This window comes from Podarcis tiliguerta, assembly GCF_965153285.1.
Source record: "Podarcis tiliguerta genome assembly, chromosome: 1".
Lineage (NCBI taxonomy): Eukaryota > Metazoa > Chordata > Lepidosauria > Squamata > Lacertidae > Podarcis > Podarcis tiliguerta.
In genome coordinates this window covers 101,310,482-101,332,123 of record NC_139534.1, presented here as the reverse complement: position 1 = coordinate 101,332,123, position 21,642 = coordinate 101,310,482, and the positions used below count along the sequence as shown (strand labels likewise).

At 41.5% G+C, this 21,642-nt stretch overlaps 1 protein-coding gene across 11 annotated transcripts in view; it reads right to left on the bottom strand.

Annotated features, from left to right (window-relative positions):
- Positions 1-520: 520 nt before the first annotated feature.
- The window catches only part of NPAS3 (neuronal PAS domain protein 3), a 604,332-nt gene continuing 583,210 nt past the window's right edge, over positions 521-21,642 (bottom strand). For all 11 annotated transcript variants that reach the window (XM_083452393.1, XM_083452389.1, XM_083452392.1 and 8 more), the window contains 4 exons: positions 21,114-21,220; positions 9,168-9,315; positions 7,212-7,327; positions 521-4,899 (listed from right to left, as the gene is read on the bottom strand). In XM_083452393.1, the coding sequence (XP_083308519.1) occupies positions 3,590-4,899; positions 7,212-7,327; positions 9,168-9,315; positions 21,114-21,220 (1,681 nt within the window). In that variant the 3' untranslated portion in view covers positions 521-3,589. The remainder of the gene's footprint in view (positions 4,900-7,211; positions 7,328-9,167; positions 9,316-21,113; positions 21,221-21,642) is intronic.

The window sequence follows — 21,642 nt, the reverse complement described above, 5'->3', positions numbered from 1 at the left end:
AATGACTTAGTTGTTTTTCCACTCTGGAGGAAGAAAGTTGTTAGAAAAATCAAGAACCTAGATAGAACATGAGTGACGGAAGAGTTTGGTTATAACAATGTTGAGTATAATAAATGAAAATATAAAGTGCATTTTATGTGATTAATGTATGTGAGCTGCTCTCTTCTGGTGTGTAATCATTAAATAAAGTCACACCTTATATAACTGTTAACATTTCCGGTCTATTAGTCAGCTTTGATAATGTGCATAAAATGCTCAGTATGAGAATGAGTTGGGGTTGCTGAGAATTTAAGATGGCGGCATGTTTGGTGTAGTATTTGGATTAGCATTGTGAGCCTGCATCTACGTAGCTTCTTTGAATAGCTTGTAAGCTTTAAGAATAATCTAGTTATGCCCTCCTTTTTTTTAATAGGTTTTAGCTTTTTTAATAAAAATTAGCAAACAAGGTACCCTGCTCAAACAAATACTACCAGCATTAATTAATCAGGATGATCATATGTAAAAGAAATGATGCCAGATAGTAACAAATCCAAGAGAAGTTTATTATGAAAATGGCACCTGCAGGATGAAAAAAAATTAAGTTACATAAAGACAACCATGTATGACATGTATGAGAATCTACAAAAGTATAAAAAGAACCCTGTTGTAAATGAAGTATGTACATTTCTGATTTGCAGCATTATCAATGATCAATGAAAAAAGTGTTTCGAATAAGCCAGGCACTCAAGAAGTTAGATTCGGTTAGCTTAACACAAAATAAATGTACCATAGCTGTCATTTTTTAACATTTTAATTTTTTTTATATATTGTAGAGTTGGTAACACTGCTAAGATTTATACGAACAGAATCCCTTTCCCCTTTATTCAGCTACTTGGCACCAGTCTCCTCATAAAAGATTTCATATATTTGTACAAGAAATAGTTAAAAACACAGACACAGTCTTCACAGGTAATGAAGGTTTTTTTTTTTCCATTTTGTAATTTTAAACACTATGGATTTAGACAGCAGCTGTGATTATCTGTTAGTTTAAATCACCAGAAATCATTTTGACACAACACAGAAACATTTATTCAAAAATAAAATTAAAACAACAACAGCTGTCTAGCTGTTCTTTGTAACTGATAGGTGCACTCCTTTGATTGTTCAATAGCTAGAGTAGAGCTTCGAAGGGAAAGCCCAAATCAGCTTCCCTTGGCCTTGAAATCTACTTAAACATCCTTCAAATCTAACTCTTTAAAAGCCCATTATCAAAATTTGTGACATCCAAAATGCCCCTTTGGGACATTATTCCTTTCCACTCTCCCTCAGACCTGCCCCTCAGATTCTATAGCAACTGTACTAGAAATTGGTTCAACAACACGTATGTTATCCAAAATGTAGAGACCAGCTGAGTTAAAATTACATTAACATTGCACATATATGTAAATATATATATATATATGTATATGACAATCCTAAGCTCAGGTTCCCTTTTTTTAACAACGTCTGTTGACCTTTGCAAGAATTTTCTATCTCACTTGAAATTGCTCTCTGTATATTACTCCATCAACCTACCTGGGAGAAAACCAAAGAAATGCACCCTCTACTTACAGTTAGAGCACAAGGGACTCTGGAAATGTTAACAACTGAGGCTATATGGCATCACTTTGCTTAATATATCTAAGTATCACCCTTTAGTGCATTGTGCGATGCACACTGTAAGAGTAAGACATACCCAGAATTCCTCTGTGGGGGGGGGGGGAATGGCTCCATTAACCTTGAGCTAGTTAAGAGTCTTTTATCTCTGAGAATGGGAAAAGAGAAGAAGAGAAAGAGGAAGAAACAGGGGAGAAAAGGTGAAGGAAGGAAGACAGAGAGAGAGAGAGAGGTCTGAGAATACACAACAGCAAAGCAACAGCAGAAATGAAAAGGTATACAGACAGTGGAAGCAGCATAAGGTGACATTACAGAGGAAGGCCACCACACAAAAACCACTAACCCCCAAGAATCACTGGTTCACTAGGACTGTAGGAATGGGACTTTAACCACTCCAGACTAGAGATAAAGCACAGAGAAGACAAAGGACAAAACAACTACATTAGCTTAGTATATACTGCATATAGTAACACACATTGAAACTGCAATGGGACTGACAGCCAAGGACACTTACACATTGTACACATTACAGTTCTCACATCTGTTATTAGATGCCTTAACAAACAGCTGCCAAAGATGGGCGTGGAAGAAGAATTTATACTTGACAGTCATTTGGAGTGTTTGACACTACATTGATTTCTGGCAACAAAGACAAAATAGGAGATTTCTTTTTCTTTTGTTTTTTTTTTATACTTAATGTGCAGTTTTTAGTTGCAGTTATCTATTTCAAGCTTATTAACCCATTCTTTAAAACATATTGGCTTCGACACTAGAAGGAGGGGGATTACAAAAGACAAACCAATGATCAAAACTTAAAAATAAAATACAACCTTCCCTCTATAACATTAAATGAAAAAATAAAAAACATGTTAAATATATATATATATTTCCCCTCTTACTCTGAAGTGTTATTTGGGAGTTGTAAAATTAGCCTCAGTTACACTGAGAAAGAAATAAAATAAAGTAAAGCAAAACAGTAAAAACCTATAAATAAAAAAACAACCAAACACTGATCCTCACACCAGTTTTGAGTTTTCTTGTTCATTTAACATGCATTTACCAAAAAAGGAAAAGGCTTCCAGATCCATTTAAATTTAATATGAGGCTATGCTTGTTAGTTTGGAGGTAAAAAAATTAAGTCCTGCAGCAAATGTTAATGAGGGCTTTTGTCTTAACTAACCAAGGAGACTGCAGCACCTGACTATAGACTAGTACAGAAGACATTCCTTTCAAAAAACCCAGCCCACAAGCTGCGTATTGTGTGAAGACATTACAGATTAATAAATGATAGCACCATGGTTTTAGAAATGAAGTTAACGTTTCTGTAATTAACATTTAGTCCATCTCAATATTCTAATCACAGGCCAGAAATTAACTTTTTTAAGAACCCAAATTATTGTATGTGCAAGTAAGAAAATCTTAACCATAAAAAGTGAATTAAACTCTGCATAAAATTCTAAAATACTATCCCCTATTTTTTTTTAAAGGAATTAGGAACCAAAAAAACCCCTTTTCATTTGACTTAGTCAAACAGGGCACATTGTTTTATGCTTGTTTCTTTTAATCTTGATCACATCAAGATCATGTTGAAGTAAACCCAATGGTTGTCACTTTAAAATCTCTTTACCACATCACTGAGTATTCTATGGCAGAGGCAATACACATATTAAAGGCATCTTAATAAAGATGCAAAGGAAGAAAAAAAATACACATCTTGGAAGAAGACAAAATGGCAGGCAACTGGTACTTCAGCTCTCTGAAGGCAAAAATAAAAAAATATCTTTTACATGAAAGAATAAGTCAAGTTAAAGAGAAAGGGGGGGGTGAAATGGGGACCATCATATTGAGAGAATAAGCTGACCTGCTCAAATTCAAAGTGCTAGAATTAAAGGTCTAAATTAAAATATAGTCTATGCCTCAGAGTTTAACACTGAACACAGTATGTGGTCATATTTCAATCCTCCTTCCGCTCCAGTGTCTGTGTGGCATGAATGCCGTTGCTGTACACAGGAAACGGAAGAGTGGAGAAAAGTCCTTCGGCAGTTGTGAACACATTCCCTGCAGGCATTTGGGTCAGACTGGCCGCGCTCACAGCACTTCCAAACGGTCCTGACATATTGAGTCGGTGAACGTGGTGGTAGAGCATTTCCATCGGCGTTTTAGGATCCAGGCCAAAGCTGGGGCTGTTAACGTCCACAAAGTTAACAGCGTGGGTGTTGGGGAGGAGATTGCCCTGCATGGCTAAAGTAACTTCAGCTGGAGCATACCGAATAGTGCCAGTGGTATAGACCCTCTGAGCAGCCGTGCTGGTGGCGGCAAGGGTTCCAGTTACCCTGTGAACCAAAGGAAGCACCACATTGCCTGCTTGCAACCTCTGGAGGGCTTCCAGGTCCCCAGTGTACAACAAAGAGTTGGAAGTGCTGGGGCCTCCAGGATGCTTGTCCCGTGGAGAGGCGGACAGAGGTGGTGACAAAGGGTCAGAGGATACGGGAGCCAAGGCGGAAGTGGATGAGGTGCTGAACTGAGATTTGCGGCTGGCAGTATTTTCAGTTCCTGGCGGGGTGAGGACAGAGTCTGGAATGGAGACATGTAAACTACTGCTGGCTTGGGGGGAAGGGAAGTGCTCTGAGTTGGGGGGCTTGGTCATACTGTAGGGAGATTCGTTCCTTGAGATTTCCCTGTTGGGCGGGTAATTCCAAATGCTGCTATCGTTATCAAAATTGATAGGTTCCGAGATCTCCGTTTTGATTTTGAGCACTGAGGCACTGTTTGGCGATGAGAGCAGCTGGGGCTGGTCGACCAATGCGGAGTCAAGTCCGTTGGGGCTTGAGGTGCTAGACAGCCTTCTGCGGGTCATGCTGCCTCCTTTCTGTTTTTTCCTCCTCTTCTTCCTCTTTTGATGTTTGCTGGAAGACTGGGCATTGACTTCTCCTGCGCTGTCCGAGTCCTTGGCACTGTCTGAGGTCAACGATTCACAGTTCTGCAACCGCAAGTCCGATTCGCTCTCCACGTAGCGTTCCACCTTAATCTGCATAGAACCAAGAGTGCCAAAACTATCCTCCGGGGCCTTTTGATTCTCAAAGTCAGAATTTTCAAAGCTGTCATCGCTGTCTCTGCTGTCCTGGTTGCTGGAGCTGTTGCCATCATCGTTACAGTTCATTTCATTATCTGACTGGTTCCCAGACTTCTTCCTATCTGACTCGGGGTCTTCGCTGTTTTCCGACTGGTTTCCTTTTTCATCCGACTTTGAATTCTCATTGTCCTCTGAAGAATGGAAAGAAAAGCACAGAAACACCATTAAGAACAAGAAGGCAAGATTTAAAGCCCACTTAGAGGCCTAGTTGCCAGTGAGATATTATTACCGGTAATTTCTCTGGCAACAGCATCTGGCACAATGCATTTCCTTTCATGTGTGAAACCACAGCAAGTATCAAGCTGAGAGGGATTTGGCTGCCCTTCATCTCCCTCCGGACCGTGAGTGGAAGTGGGGTACCTTTATGTCACACAGACGAAACGAGAACATACTTCAAATGGCACAGTGTCCATAGATCACATATGTAAAATTCGGTGATACTTTGTTGTGACTGAGAGAGGACAAGGCTATGCAGATAGTGGCAAGAGCAGAAGTTTGTCCAGGCCTATTTTTGACTCTTGGAAATTGGGCTTCTCCTTTCTGAGGGGCAGTGGTAGCTCTGTGGGATGGAAGCATTTACTTTAGGCTAGGCTGGAGCTTCCAATCCCTCCTGCCTGCCACTACTGCACAAAGGTGAAAGTTACTTCTGTTGCTCTGCTCACTTTATTCTCTGGCCCTGGCCACCACTGGAATGTGGCCCATGCAGGGGTGCCATTTCCATGGTGTGGAGGCTTTTATAGCCCCCCAGTGCTTGGTGGGAAGGGTCTCCCCTCCCCCAAATCTTGAGGAGGCCTGACAGGAAGTCACTCCCGACCCTGCACAGCCTGGCTGCACTGTGTTGGAAGAGGAGCACGGCCTGACGTCACATGCAATGTACAATCCGAGTGATGTCACACGTCAGCCCCCCCCCCCCCCCCCCCAGTGCTGGGTGTAATTCAGCACCTGGGGGCCCCTGGAAGATTGTCCAGAAGAGAATGCAGCTCCCAGACTGAAACAGGTTCCTGTCTTCCTGTCCTTGCTTTATAGTGTTTGTGTGTGTGTGTGGAATATGTTCTTTTCCCTTTCCTTCCCCCTGAAAAATAGTGCAGGAAGGGAGGTTAATTTCATGGCATGTGTGGCCCTTAGCCCCAGTCTTTTCTTCCAGGATGCTGACTACAAGCTGCTAAGTGCTAGAACATGGGTAGGCAACCTAAGGCCCGGGGACCGGATGTGGCCCAATCGCCTTCTCAATCCGGCCCGTGGACGGTCCAGGAATCAGCGTGTTTTTACATGAGTAGAATGTGTCCTTTTGTTTAAAATGCATCTCTGGGTTATTTGTGGGGCCTATCTGGTGTTTTTACATGAGTAGAATGTGCGCTTTTATTTAAAATGCATCCCTGGGTTATTTGTGGGACATAGGAATTTGTTCCTATTTTTTCCCCCAAAATATAGTCTGACCCACCACATGGTCTGAGGGACGGTAGACCAGCCCATGGCTGAAAAAGGTTGCTGACCCCTGTGCTAGAGCAGGCCAGTTCCCTCTTCTTCCTAATTTCACCTCCGCTTTCTTTCTCCTCTCAGCTGACACCCCAGCATTCTCTACACCCTGGAGATTTGTTGGGCTTTATTGGGCTGTTTTGCCCAGGTGCTGTTCTTCATCTTGCTGCTATGCTCCAGACCTAGTGATGTTCCAGGGCACCGCAGGGTGACAGGTCTGTGTGGTATTGTGACTGCCACCAAAAAACGACAGACAGCATTCAGCAAAATGATCCTTTGAGATGAGGGGTGGGGGGTAGGGTGGTGTAGGGCACCTTAAATGTTAATTCTCAAAAATTTTCTTCCCTTAAAATTTCTTCTGAGAAGTTTCAGCTCAGGTCTAAACAAACCCAAATACCCCCAAACTCTACTCATATTAAAAAATGAAACAAATCAACACTGGAAGTTAAGAACTATAATTGTATTCCAAACCCTCAAACAAATAGTGTACTCTCTATTAAATACTTGCATACATATCTTGGACACTTTTTTATCCTGCCTAAACTTTCTTGATTAGCCAGGCATTTGAATGATTATTTTGAATTGTTTTTCTAGTGTTTTATCCTTTATTGGCCTTGTATGCATTGTGGTTTGTCACACCATGTTATATGAGCTGGCAGTATATAAATGTTTTTTTATTAAATAAATAATGCTGGATGCATAGAAGTCATACAGATTGTGGATATTTCAAAGAAGCATGAGTACTCTGAATTTATATTTTTAGGATATATTTTGTTACCTTTCAAAAGTACCATTAGGCAGCGATGTAGCATGAGAACTGCAAGATCAACTGATAAGTCTGTGACTATAATTCCTAACTTTCCTTTTTTGACGCTGTGAAGTTAAAAAGCAAAACCAACTCCCCACCTCCCTGCCAGAGACTGTTTTAAGATGCAAGGCAACAAAAAAACCTGAATGCTTATGTTACCTGAGTTGTCCTTTGAATCTGATTCAGAATCGGAGGTCTCGGAGGACTCTGAGGTTTTCTCTGGCAGATGAGGGAGCTGTGCAATATCCATTGGAGTGTCCTTATATTCTTGGTTGCTAAAGAAGGAGAGATGGCAAATATAAGCACAAATTTATGACTTGGAGCTTGATCGTCTCTGCTTTCCTCAAATCTCGGGGGCAAAGCATGCAAATAAACAGCACGGCAAAGCAAACATGCAAACACATGTTATCTCCTTCTAGTTCTTCACAGCAGAAGTTTTATGGAAACTTCTTTTAAATGTTACCATCAATATTTCTACCCTGAATGTCTGCTACTGCTCAGGTATCAGTACCAGAACATTTGTGGTTAACCAAGCGGCCAGATTGTACTGACGTCTCTACAAAAACATTTTCTGTCATTCCCATCTTTGGAGTGCACAGTTTGTTACCCCCTTCAAATCTTTTTTGACATCTTACGATGGTTCCACCTCTACTTTTGCATAACTCTGGTAGAGATGTTTGCCTCTAGGTAAGGATGCCGCCCACAGTAGCTGGGGCAACCCAGGGAGATGGGCAGCACATAAATACAGCAACAGCAGCAAGAACAACAACATTGCTCTGAAGATTATCAGTGGTCGATTATAACGTGTGAATCAGCTCAAAAACTGTACTGCTTAAAATTCAGTGCCAGGGTAGCTGAAGACGGAATGAAGCATACAAAGAGAACCAACTAGGTTTATGTAGCATTAGAGCTTCCAATCACTTACAACCACTCCTAAAGCTTGCATTTGAAAGCCTCTGAAAGAGCTGGTGGTGGCCACAGACGGAGCCACTGATCGTTCATAGAAACAAATACATCTGGATGTTGCTAGAAAGCAAAAGCAAGCCTGTATTTATGAACTTTTAACATTGGCTCATGCTGAGCATGTCTCCCACTCCTGCAATGATGCCAAGAGTCAGCTCCGCTTAAGAAAAGCTTAAAGGGATTTCAGATGATGGGCAGCAGTACCGTGGTAGGGCACCCACTTCTGGTTATACACTTGGCTTTTCTTTCCTGTCTCCTCTAATCAACACGGCTGTTGCAGTCCCTTTCCCATCCATTGTTCCAGCGATGAAATAAACTAGCCTTCCTCCAAAGTGATTGAAAGGGGCAACAAATGACCTGTTTGTCACCCTCAACAATTCCACATGTCCCCCCCCTTTGTGTATCTCTCTTTAAAACTCCATTCCTAAGGAGCCTTCTTGCAATCAGCAGGACTTTTGAAAACAAATGCTTAGAACTGGGGTGGTACTGTGCAAGCTACTTTACAAGTCTAATTCCATTAGTCCCACAACTCGACATCTGAATGGTCATTATTGTTCCCATCTTACAGATAACAGTACTGAGATTGGGAAGGGAAGACCCTGTGTAAAATGGAACTCTTTACATTCTTTGCCATCTACCAAGAACTCAGATCAGGCAGGTACCGCCAACTTTAGAATTCTCCTGGAACAGCATGCCCGGTGTTTTCCTATATACAATTTATAGGGCTTACAATCTTAGCATTTCACCCATACTCCCAGTGCTTCTGAACTCCAAAAATGCCTATAATAAGTAGGTCTTCTGAAGCTACAAGTGAACAAAAATGACCTGACGGGGACATATGCTAAAAATATGTTAGGAAAATCATACAATAACAAGCTATTGTCCAGAATTCTATGACAGCCAACGACAGCATGCTAGCAAGGGCTGGCTGTGAATCAGGCTCTGTAATAAAGCCATTAGTAAGCAAAGCCAAGACGGGAATTTGAGAGATGTCCAGAATCGAGCAACCCTATGAACATCTTTCTATTACGATCAGTGGACACCGCTTCTGAACATTCACTTCCTTCTATTCTTTCTTTGACATTGCCCATTCAACATGACTCATGCAGTGACAACAGAAATGCAGATAACGGAACTGACAGAAAGCTATACCTCAGAAGGTAATTGACCCAGATGACGTTCTTCTCATTTGCATTCTTGGCATTGATCGCGATGGTGGCACTCGACTGTATCCAAATATACCCCCCATTCTTCTGCATCCAGCGGTAGTACTTCGTTACACACTGACCCTTGTTGAGCACTGGATTGAGGGAAACAAAAGGAGCAAAGAAATGCCGCTAGCATTGCACTTAAAGGAGAATCTTCCCCACAAAGGGAGCACAACACATATACAGGGAGAGGGGAGGCCTTTGTCCTGCTGCATTTAATAAAAAGCATTACAATGACAAATAAATCCAGCCATTTCCTAGAGACCTGACAGAGAAGCAAAGGTTCACCTCCATCCGTACTGCGATTTTAATCTGCTTTTGGCAGCTCGCGTAAGTGAAGAGCAGCAAAAAGGAGTACAAATCTCCACGAACTCATTGAGCAAAGAATCCTGTGTGGACATTTCCGATGCACTCAACATCAAATTGTGTGTGTGTGTGTTTTTAAAAAAGTTAAATTTCTATGTGATTTATTCATAGCTCCTGGGTAAACCTCTTTGAGATTCTGGCTATTTGAAAGGTTTGGGAAGATACGGTACCCTAGTTCTTTGATCATTCCTCTTCATTGCAGGCGATATCAACTACTGAACTTACACATCTGTTTCTTTTGATCTTGTCAAACAGAATTTACAGTCCTCAGATGAACCAAATCTCCAATGGTCAGCAGGGGGAATGTCTGCCGAGACTTTGCTTAATACCAGAGCAAAAGAAATCCACCAAAGAGCTGTGGAAGGAACTGTGGCCTAAGGGAGTCGAAGAATTGAGCGTGTTAAAGCCAAAAGTCTCTGCACGGTGTCTGAAATTGGTCCAGAAACAGTGAAAACAATCACTGTGCTTAAAAATGCTTAAATATACGTACAGATGTTCAAATGTTCTTCAGACCAGCACCTTGCCAAGTGAAAATGGGCTATGTAGCTAGATACGTTTGTCTCCATGAAAGGGGAGAAAGCTATACATCACCCGCTGGAATGAAGTAGTGTGTGTTTGGCATGGATTTAAAGAACAAGTTTGCTGTTCTTAGGACTTCAGCTCGTATTTCTTCCTCTCGTCTGTATTTCTTCTTAATCTGGCAAAGTCTTGCACACTAGAGGGCAGTGTGCATTCACATACATCTCTGCTTTTGGCATGTCCTTGTCTCCGTCTGCTAAAATGAAAAACCTCTAACTGCTGTAATAAATTTGGCTAAATTAGCTGCTAAATGGTTATCTCAAGTAATATGTATTTGCATTAATCATCTTGCTCTAAACCAGAACAAGCCAGAGTCCTAAAGACGTAGTAAATTCATATTGTCCATTTAATTATGGCTAATAAGTGCTTCATATACAATAGTTTCATGAAGTACATTTTGATTTTTTTTTTGGGTGGGGGGGAGGGTAAGAAAAGACGGGTAAAAGAAGTCACTTTGAGTAGGAATTGTATTTAAACCTGTTAAACTTCCAACTCGGAACTGGGACTGCATCTTTAAAATTAGATGTACCTTCAAATCAAGAAAACGGTATCAAAACAACCTGTGTTTATCAGCACCAAAACCTGGGCATGTTCATGTGAGGCTAGGTTTGCATCAGCATCAAAATCTAGACAAGTGTGGAACTGCGGTTTTATTTTCATAGAGAAGAAGAGGAAGGCAAAGGGAATGAGGTTTTTCTATTTTTTATGCTCCCTTTTCACACAGGATCCCATGTTTCCCAGCTGGTTCTAGGAGCACCTCCCATTACACCCCCTCTGTTCAGGCTCTTTACCTCCAGCAAAATGGGTTGCGGCTGTTACTTCTAGACTCAGTCCCCCACAAGCTGGTGTTTTAGCTGCCCGCTGCTAAAACCAGGAAGTACTTGGGTTCAAGCTAAGCTGCTGCAGTGGCAGCTGTCCAGTCCCTATTACTCTCCATCTCACTTGCAAAACTATAGCCAGGTCTTGTCTTGGGTTCAGGCATGATATACAGCAAGCAGTGTTCATCAGCTGAGTTCAAGGCACACAAGCAGCACTCCCAATAGCATTTGGGGGCTGAAACATCACTCCTTGCTCTGCAAATGAATAATTTTGTTTGTGACAGATAGAGGAAGTCAGAAAATGAGGAAAATAATTAAGCAGAGACTAGATGTTTCTTTTGTTGGATGGAGTTCCTATACCAATTTCAGCTTCAATGGCAACAACCCCTTTGCAAGACTGTTTGCATTTCTTATTAAAAGCTAAAGGTTGCAATTCAGCTGGCTGAAGATCTTTGTCAAATCTCCAGGCGTTTGCAGTCAGAAGTAAGCACTACTGAGCGCAATGGAACTTACTTCCAGGAAGCTATGTAAAGGATAGCATCCCGTCTGATCTTAACACATCAGGCGTTTTGCTATATACTGTTGGTCTTTGGTGTGTAATAGATCAAGACGCCTTCTTGCATGGCTATAGAGACTATCATGATGAGCCTCTGCACTTCCAAATTTAACACAACACCTGTTCCTTCCCAAAAACTCTTTAAGATGAAATGGAACCATCCCCATTGTAGCATGGGTTTTCAAGGGCCGATGACTTAAGTTCACCATAATTTGCTTCACCAGAGGCTGTAAGTGGAGATGGGTATTATTATTATTATTATTATTATTATTATTAATTTTATACTGCCTTTCACCTGAAGATCACAGGGCAGTTTATAAAAACACAAAAATACATAGCATAGTAACTAGCAAACCAATACCATCCCCACACAGAGTTGAAAGGGCCATAGATGGATTAATTAGCCAAAGACCTGGAGAAGAGGAATGTTTTTGTCTGGCACTTAAAGACATGTAACAAAGGTGCCAGGCGAGCCTCCCTGGGGAGAGAATTCCACAAATGGGGAGCCACCACAGAAAATGCCCATTCTTGTGTTGCCACCCTCCATATCTCTTATAGCAGAGGCACACGAAGAGCAGCCTCAGATGATGATTGCAGGGTCCAGGCTGGTTCATATGGAGACAGGTGGTCCTTGAGGTATTGTGGTCTTGAGCCATTTAAGGCTTTATAGGTCAAAAAGAGCAGAGGCACAGTGCCTCGGTCTTATCTGGATTGAGTTTCAGTTTCGTGGCTCTCACCCAGTCCATTACTGAGGCAAGACAACAGCCCAGCACATCCACTGCCACGTCTGCAGATGTAAAGGAGAAGTAGAGCTGTGTGGCACCAGCATATTGCTGGCAACATACTCCAAAACTCTGGATGATGCCACTCACTGGTTTCATGTCGATGTTGAGCATGGAGGATAAAACTGAACCCTGAGGAATCCCACATTGATGGATCCATGGGGTCAAAGAGGACTCCCCAAGCATCACCCTCAGGAAATGACCATCCAAGTAGGACCGGAACCACTGCAAAGCAGTGCCACCCACCAACTCAGACAGCTGCTCCAGAAGGATAGCATAGTATCAAAAGCCAGTGAGAGGTCAAGGGGAATTAACAGGGACACATTTTCCCTGTCTCTCTCCTGACAGAGGTTATCCTATAGGGCAACCAAAAAAGTTTCTGTGCCAAAACCAGGCCTAAACCTTAACTGAAATGTATCTAGGAAATTGGCTTCCTCCAGCAGTGCCTGGATCTGGCCCCCCCCAATGCCCCTCAAAGTATTTTTCCTCAATTCCTGTTATTTTTGATCCTGTTCTTTCATAGTTAACCTTATTCCCCAAACTGTTTCTTTCATCTTCCCTCCTTGCTTCATGTCTTCTTCCTATATAGCAGCTCTCTGCTTTTACTCCCTTCATGTCTATTCCCCCTTATTTAATTCTATGTATTTATCTCTTCTAATTTTCTCCAACACCTCTTCGTACCCTTTGCCCCTCCCCCTTCTGAAGCAGCTGAGGGGAGGGTCCTCCTCCTCCAACCCAGCTTCCCACCATTCAGGGCCACCCCCCATTTCTTTGTCCTCCTGCTGCTTCAGAAGCTGCCAATCCAAACCCAATCCCAAGAGCACTACAGGGCTCTTGACAATGTCTCACCATAGTGGGGAAGACTGTGACCAGCTGCTTGCTCACTCTGCTGTCCACATGCTAGCTAATGGTCAATGGGCAACTTCAAGCCCCCTGCTCTCTGTTCGAACGGCCTCTGTCTTTAAAAAAGGCAGCCTTTCAAAGAAAGAATTGTTCCCTGTATAGTAGGCAGCATTTTGGGGGTGAGGGCTGGCCCAAGACCTTTTGCCCGAAGCAAAGCCCGGGTGCCATCCCAGTGCCATGGCCTACACTTCAGAATATCTTGCTGCCTTAGCTAGATACCAATTCTTGCCTTTATCTATCCCACCTGATGAAGCTGTGTTATTAAAAAGCTGGGTTTTTCTGGGTACCTTAGGTGTCCCACCCATCTGTAGGGACCCTTGTCCAGTCCTATCCTTTTCCCTGCTTGGGGGTTCACTGACCCAGCCCACCCACATGCAGGGTACCAACTTTATTAATGGAAGGTGTGATCACATATTTTCCATGGGTGGGATTCAATTAATAAGCCCTGTCAGTAGACGCTCACACAAGGATGTCCGCTTGTACAATGGGGATTCCCCCTTCCTTCCCCCTCTGGACCCCCAAATTGGTCCAGCTGGGTCAGATGAACCCCCAGAACAGCATGGAGGGGGAAGAGTGGGGGAATTGTTCTGCATAGTAACCTGAAATGCTTGCCCTGATGCATGCACTGCAAAATTTGACTCCTCTTCATATAACGAGAGAGAGCCAACGAACTGGCAAACTTGTATATGCATTTTATTTTGACTCGAAAAACTTTTTGACAAAGTGTTTTGACATTACAATAAATTGACAGCAAGTTCAGTCTGTTCTATTTTGTAGCAGCAGCAAACATTTGCAATTTGGGTTATAGTGTTTTGTAAACAAGATATAAGTTGACCAGATTTCTGCATTTATATCTAATCAAAAGGCTCTTTTGCTTTTTTGTATTCATGTCTGAGGAGCAATTCTCATTCACGGAGTGGTTAAACTGCATGGCTAAGCAAAAAGGTGGCACAATACTAACTACCTACTGTAAAGCTTTTCTGTCAAACCACGGCTGCATCTGTGTTGAAACAGCAATTTTATGCAAATTCTTCTGAGTTTGTAATTGTTCTGATTGAGGTTTGGGAAGAAAAAAAAATGGAGGAAAGGCTTCCCTACATGTTTTAATGTCTTAGAATATCTCCGTTCAGCAAAATAGTTCAGCAGTTCAGGATTCTGATCAACTGTTGATGAAATAATCAAGTGATTGTGTGCGCATTTGAGAAAACAAGGACCTTGGAGTTTTAGGAAGCAGCAAGAGTGCACCTCCTTCAAATGCATAGCTTTGAACTTCATAAATGCTGCCTCCCTTGCAATTAATAATGAAGGCTGCAATCCTGCACATACTTATTTTGAGCTAAGTCCCATTGTAGACATTCATAGGATTAAACCATTAATTCTCATAGCTTCCCTTTGAAATGCATGCTTGTTACCATTAGGAAAACAGACATGGTGTGGGATAAGTACTGGAACACATGTGAACTTTTGTTTTAGAAAACCATTTTGTTTCAGGCATCACTGAAGTTACATAGATGTGACCAGCTCTGTATTTTTCCAATGCTGGTGCTCATTCCTCTTTTCATAGCTATGTAAACCAACAGTTATATTAAGGGGATTTAAATGTATGTGGGGGAGAGAAGAGGAGGTCATCATGGCTAAAGCAATTTAGGGTTCTGGAGTATGTCTTTTACTTTATAACAATTTTTGCTATAGGGATGCCACCAGTGAGTGTCACTGTAGACAATGGGATGACCAAAACAGCAACAAAGTTGCTACCAACTTTCCAAAGTTGATACCAAATGAAGCCAATTTTATCAAAGACAATTACCAACCAAGAGCAGACGTTCTCTTGGAAGAGACCTTTGCATTATCTATACATTTATGTTTGCTAAAAACTGGTTGCAAGATTTTGTTGAATCCATTTACAATGTTATCACTTATTTTGTTAGCATGCAAAATGCACACTGCATAAGAAGCGCTTTATGAAGGGAGTACAAAATCTATAGACTGATTTATCTTGGGGCAAATATACTGCAAAGGACTCCACACCACTTCTAGCAAAGGGGTGCTAGCTTTGTTTTGGAATTTTGCAAGCAGTGAAATTACAGCAAAAGAAATTCACGTTCTTCCCAGGCATCTAATTTTGTGAGTAAAACAAAACAGGTCAGTACAAGTTTGTTCCCAGAAATGCGTGTTTTTTTAAAAAAAAAGAACATGGTTTCTTCCTGTAAGGCTCTTCTGAGAAATCAAAGCCAAAAGCTTTCTAAAGAGCGAGTTGTGTTTTATAGGAAGGAAATAGTTTAATTCAGTTTGAAGAGGAGATGAAGAAATCTCATATCAAAAGCAGTCTTTTAAAGTGAAACCGCTTACAATAGGACATTTCACTAGGGTACAAATGCATTTAAAAGCTACAGTATATTGTGTATTCAGGTAAGTATAGAGTAAATAGGAAATGATGAGATCAGCTTACAGTGAAGCCTTCACATCCTCGCTGCCTTCACAAAGCCCCATTATAGTGGAGGAAATGTGGAGGCTGAATCTGTGCTATTTATTCCTTCCGCAAAAATAACCTTATCAATGAGCGTAGGGAACATTGATATTCAATTTGTCCTGCTATGAAAATATTGTTAATTTATCAGGAGGCGGAAAAGCATCACAATTGGATACCTAGCTGTAAATACCAGTTCTCTTTTTACATTCACAAAACTGGCAGATGAAACATGAAAAGGAATACTGACTCTTTAATCTCCTCTTCTCCACCTAAGGCCCAAGGCAAGCTGACAGGGTAACTTCATTCTGGAAACAGAGTAGTGCTTCTTCTTCTTTTTTTAAAGAAAAAATTCTGGATTACTTTTTCTTCTGCTTTTGAAAACTGTGCACTATAGGGGGATATACCTGGCACTGACTTAAAACAAGAACAAGTTTCTCTATCTGAAAAGTTATAGTCCTTGATGCTTACAGGAAGGTCATTTTCAAAACCCATGGGGGAAATAGCATCACAGGCAGAAAGAGTACATTAAGTGCTTTATTTGTTTGAAACAGATACAGTATTTTTAAAATATAACAGCTCCCAGAATCAACGGAGCCTTTGATGTTTATCTTTTCCGCAGATTTCATAATTAGTGAGCTAGATGTTTTGAATAGTAGGCAACTGCTAATTGATTTTTTATAATAGAAAAACATGCCCGCACAATATTTATCAAACTTCTGTTATGCTTGATACCTAAATGAATTATGAGCTCAGCATCCAGAGAGACCACCTACACATCATCTCCTTTCTCAAAAAAACCCCAGACTGGAGAGATGCGTAGGAAACATACAATAGCTTTTGGTCCCTGAATGCAGTTTTATCTACATTACGGGAGCTGTTCATAAATGTGATTGTGGCCTTACTTAGGGATGAGATAATCTCGTGGAAGCATTCTCCATCACCATGGAGAGCCAGTATGGTGTAGCGGTTAAGAGTACTGGACTAAGATCTTGGGAGACCAGGGTTCAAATCCTCTCAGGCACGAACCTCACTGGGTGACTTAGGGCCAGTGACTGTTTCTCTGTATAATTTACCTCACAGGGTTGTTGTAAGGTGACAGGCATAACAATTTATGCTCCCTGGAGCTCCTTGAAGGCAAGGTAGGATGTATATGTAATAATAATGATACTATTATAATAATTTCTGAAATAGTGCAAGTTTGGTGCAGGGTAACAACCAAACTTTGTGTGAATGATAACTCCCTACGAAACCTCTGTTGGGCTATCTCTTTTCTTACAAATAGGTTGGCTCCAAAGAACAGCAAGGAGAAGGGAAATAAATGACCACTAGTTAATAATGCACCTGCAAGTGCTTGCACAATGGTGGAATAGATGTCAGGGACTAGCAAAGCTCTGAGGAGTCTGTGACAGAGGCAGGGGGCCAGGGGACTGACCCAGGAGAGGGGGCCAATGATTTATGGTGCCACCCACAAGACAGGAGCCCTGAGGTCCTGCCTGGCTTGTCTTATCTGAGCCTGTTGCCCTGAGGAAGATGAAGGAGGCCCTCAGAGCTGACCAGGAACCTGGGCAGCTGGTGTGAAGAGCTCCAGTCCCAGGGCAAGGATGTCTGGATCCATAGGATAATTGGCAGAGTAGTGTTCTATTGGGGGCCCTGCTCCCTCTGCACCTTCTCTGGGGAGACTTGGCAGCGCTGAACGCTAACATGAACCCTGGCATTCTGGACAGAGGTGCTGCTGACTGGGAAGGGATAGAACAGTATCAGAGAAATATTTGAGGCTTTGCCAAGTGGACAAAGCCAAAGTGATCACCTCCCCCCCCCCCCCTTTTTGAGCCACTTGCTTTCCAGGCATCCTTCCATTTCTTTTCCCCTCACCATTCTGCGTAAGCAGACTCCAAAGAGATCAGATGGACTTTAAGTTAAATTGAGCAGAAACCAGGAGACAAGCTTCCCGGAGTTCTCTTAGTTCAATGTAGTGTTCAATGAAGGAGAAGAATTGTGTGGTTGACAATATGCCCTTTTGCTGCAATACATTTTGGTGTTTACATTCAACTATAACTCTTTTCTCAAGCAGTGCTATGCTGAAATCTGTTCTCCAACTTCTCAAAAGTTTTCTTCTCCTGTTTTTCTGCCTTATTCTCAGGTCACTTTTTAATTTCTTTAGCATTTCTGGGTCTGAAGGTTTTTGCATTTACCTTATCACTGCGAGGTGGTCAAGGGTAGTACGTGTCTGTGTGTGTGTGTGTGTGTGAGAGAGAGAGAGAGAGAGAGAGAGAGAGAGAGAGAGAGGGAGGGAGAGAGGATTTCTTTCTAGTAAGCATTTCTCCAGCATTCTGCAGCCTCCCTGGGTGCCAGCACTTCCTGCCACGGAAAGGGCCCTTGAAAGGAGTTACCTCACATTCTCCTCCCTTGGACTTTAATTGATGTGTGGAAATGGAAGAGTACAGAGCGCAGATCACTGGTGAGGTGAATTGTAAGAAAGTAAACACTCCTCAGCCACCTCAAAAAGTGCAAGTGTAACAAAAATCCTGGACCCCATCCATAGGAATTACACTAAAATATTCTCCCCCCTTTAACAATTGTCACATGCATTTTCTTTTCTCATTAGTGAAAAGGGTTGGTGTGAAAAGAAAGCGGGAGAAATTTTCAGCACAGCACTAATTTTAAGCAGCACCACATCATGTCTGAATAGCAAGTCTAAGTATCCCTAGTAGGAAGAGGCACCATTTAGGTCCACTTCAGGCAGCAAAAGGTCTTGTGCAGGCATGGGTTTTGAGAATCTTTTGTCCACCGATGTGCCATTCTGTGTTGTGTTTTTTTTTATTATTTCAACTGCAATAATATCACACTTTGCATCAAAAGGTCAGTGTCTGTCTACGCGGTAGATACTCCGGCTGACCAGTCACCGCAGTTAGCTACTCTTGCCAATGCTTGTGCTGCAAGATAAATTCTCTCTCCATTGTTGGTCTGACTTCTAAGTTAGCTCACTCAAAAATCATCTAAACCCAAGACATACCATCACATTAATTTAAAATCAATCTCTTTTGCTTTAGTGATTATCATAAACTTGTACAACAGTGACATTCATTTGTATATTTTAGCATTTCACAGCAGCCACAAAATGCAAAAGGCTGACATTGGAATCAGTTTGATTTCTTTTATGATTGAAGATATTAAGCACTACAAGAGCATTGAAATTTCGATATGATTAGGATCAAAATTCCTCAGGATCAAAACACTCCTTTTTTCCCCCTACAGTTTTACTAATTGTGTGCTACTTGACATTGTGGAGTTATTCCACAGCATGATAGCAAAACTTGTGAAGTGTGTTTTTACTGTCAAGAATTATCGAGTCATTCTATCTGGGCTTTTTTATGTGCTTAAGGTTATTAAAAGAACAAGAAAAATATAATTGATATGTACAAGTTAAAAGGCTTAGTTCATTTGTAGCTGGGAGACTGAACCACTAAGTAATATTAAATGTGTCAATAGAAATCTTCAAATGAATGTACACAAAAGCAGCCATGTACGTATGTGTAACTGGTTTTGGAGAAAACTCTTCTCTCTGAATTGAAGGGCAAGATCGCTTGGCAAAAAGGAAGCAGTGAATAAAATGGTAGTGAAGCAGCCTTTTTTTTTAAAAAAAAATATCTGGATTATTTCAGTTACTGAAAACCGAATAGGAGTATATCAGAGAGAATGCTACCAAACATATTCATCAGAGACCTTTGCTTTATGGGAAATGAACTGCCCTTGCTCGCTGTTCCTAAAGAATTGTGTTTCTTATAGCTGTAAATCAAGTCCTGAAGAAATAGGAGGATGTTCTCCAAGCAATAGCTAAGGGTGACAAGTATCTTTTTGTCAGAGTCAGGTTTATGAATTGAGACCTCAATTAAGATTCCAAAATGGAAAAGAACATATTATATCTGTGGCCACGCAATGCTAGTGACAATGTTCCTATAAGCAATATATCCATTTTTTTAAATCCTGGTATATTGTCCAGAAGTATATTCATGACATCCTCTGGAGGTCTTGACTCCTCTACATCCTGTCTGGGTTCCCAGCCAGAAAGTACTTGATGTTACTGTTCAGTGAACATCATTAATTTTTTCAATTAATTGAGGAGACATATGCTTCTACATTATGTGACACCCATTCATTCTCCCCTCCGCCCCAGTTGCAAATGGACTTGCTAAATCAGAACAGGGCAACACTGTTGTACTAGAACAGTGCCTCTTAAAGTGCCTTTTTCATATATTAAAGCAATGGGATGTATATTCATTAGCTTTGTCCCTCTTACGGTTATCTGAATGCAGAATACTAATACATTTATTTTTTTAAAAAAAAACAGGCTACAAGGGGATTTATTTGACAGGAATTTAGCATGGAGTTGGTAAAGAGGCCGCCAATTTTAAATAGTTTACTCCAGAGTAGTTCCTCAGCATTAATTCCAGCTATGTTAAATAATTGCAGCCAGGGGGCTCTGCCAGTGGAAAAGCACAGCATTTCCCCCACTCTTCCTTATCAAAGATGAGGGTGGAATGCAAATGCATCCCACCACAGGCCCAAATACTTCTGATGCTGGTTGTATAAAAATGTACCAGCACAACGTCCTATGTGCTCAGCATCACATTTCAACTGAGTCTCTGATAACTATGCATGCAACAATATGCACTGTGCCCATAAAATGATACATAAAGCAATAGCAAACTTGTTAGTAGCATAGCAGCTGAGGTATGAAGGGCCGTATCACTAGTCAGCTTATCTCACAAGCGTTCTCAAATAAAGGACCTGTCCATCTTACACAACTGGAATGCAATGTAAAGCCAGTCGCCACAGGAGCTGTACCATGTCCTGCCACCCCAGAAAAGTTTTACCAGAAAGGAATGATCCTTGCGTGCTTTGGGGAACCCTTTCTAGGCCTTGTCCACACTTATTAACACTCATAAATCACTGTTCTCAGCAGTCTCCAGACCTCATGGCACCATCTGCCTTTTAAAACTATTCTTTCTTTTCCGCAGCCCATTTTGGGCCATAGGATGTTGTGATGGTCACTAGTATAAATGGCTTTTTAGACAGAATATATAAATTTATGGGGAGCAGGTCTATCAACTGTTAGCTACGATAACTAAGGACTAGAGCTGTCAACCAATTAAAAGATTTATACTGACCAAGGTTGCAATCCTACGCTTATTCAGGTGGGGGTAAGTTCTGTCAAATTCAATGGGGTTTACTTCTGAATAGACACATAGGGTTTCACTGCAAACCCTCATTGGCAATCATAAATGATTGAGGGGTGGGGAGCATTTTACAACAGAAGCATTCCCAAGGTAAGCCACAAAGAAATGTACAATATGCAAGGAATAGTTCAAGAGCAGTTGTAAGGCCAGTTCATTTTGACATGCCTTGAAGTACTTACAGTCTAAGTGACTGTGCCTGATCCCTTCCACATCTTCAGCATGAATGAAGTGGTAACATCTCTTCCCTACGATATCTACAGGGGTCAGATCCATGTAATCACTAATCCTATGAAGGAAGAAAATAGAGCCTATAAGTTGAGCAATAAGTAAGTCAATAATAATATAAGAACAATGCATCATGTTATATCCACACCCCAAAAACAGCACGTGTGTATCTGCTTGCCAAGACATTCTTGAAATTCCAGTTGCACATTGCCCTACTGTGCTGGCACAGACATTGCTATGTCCCTAGCCCATGCTCTTATCTGCGGACACAGGAAATTCTAAGATTGGTTCCTACAAAATGGGCATCTGAAGAAATGTTTTTCATCACTGCAGGACACCCACGACACTGCTGCTTTCTATGCACAGATGAGGCACAAACTAAGATTGTGATATTTTCCGTTTGTCTCTTTTAAAGGAAAGCTGCAGATACCAGCCAGTTAAAAGCAAATCTTTGGTGGGTCCACTCATGTCATACAACAGCCA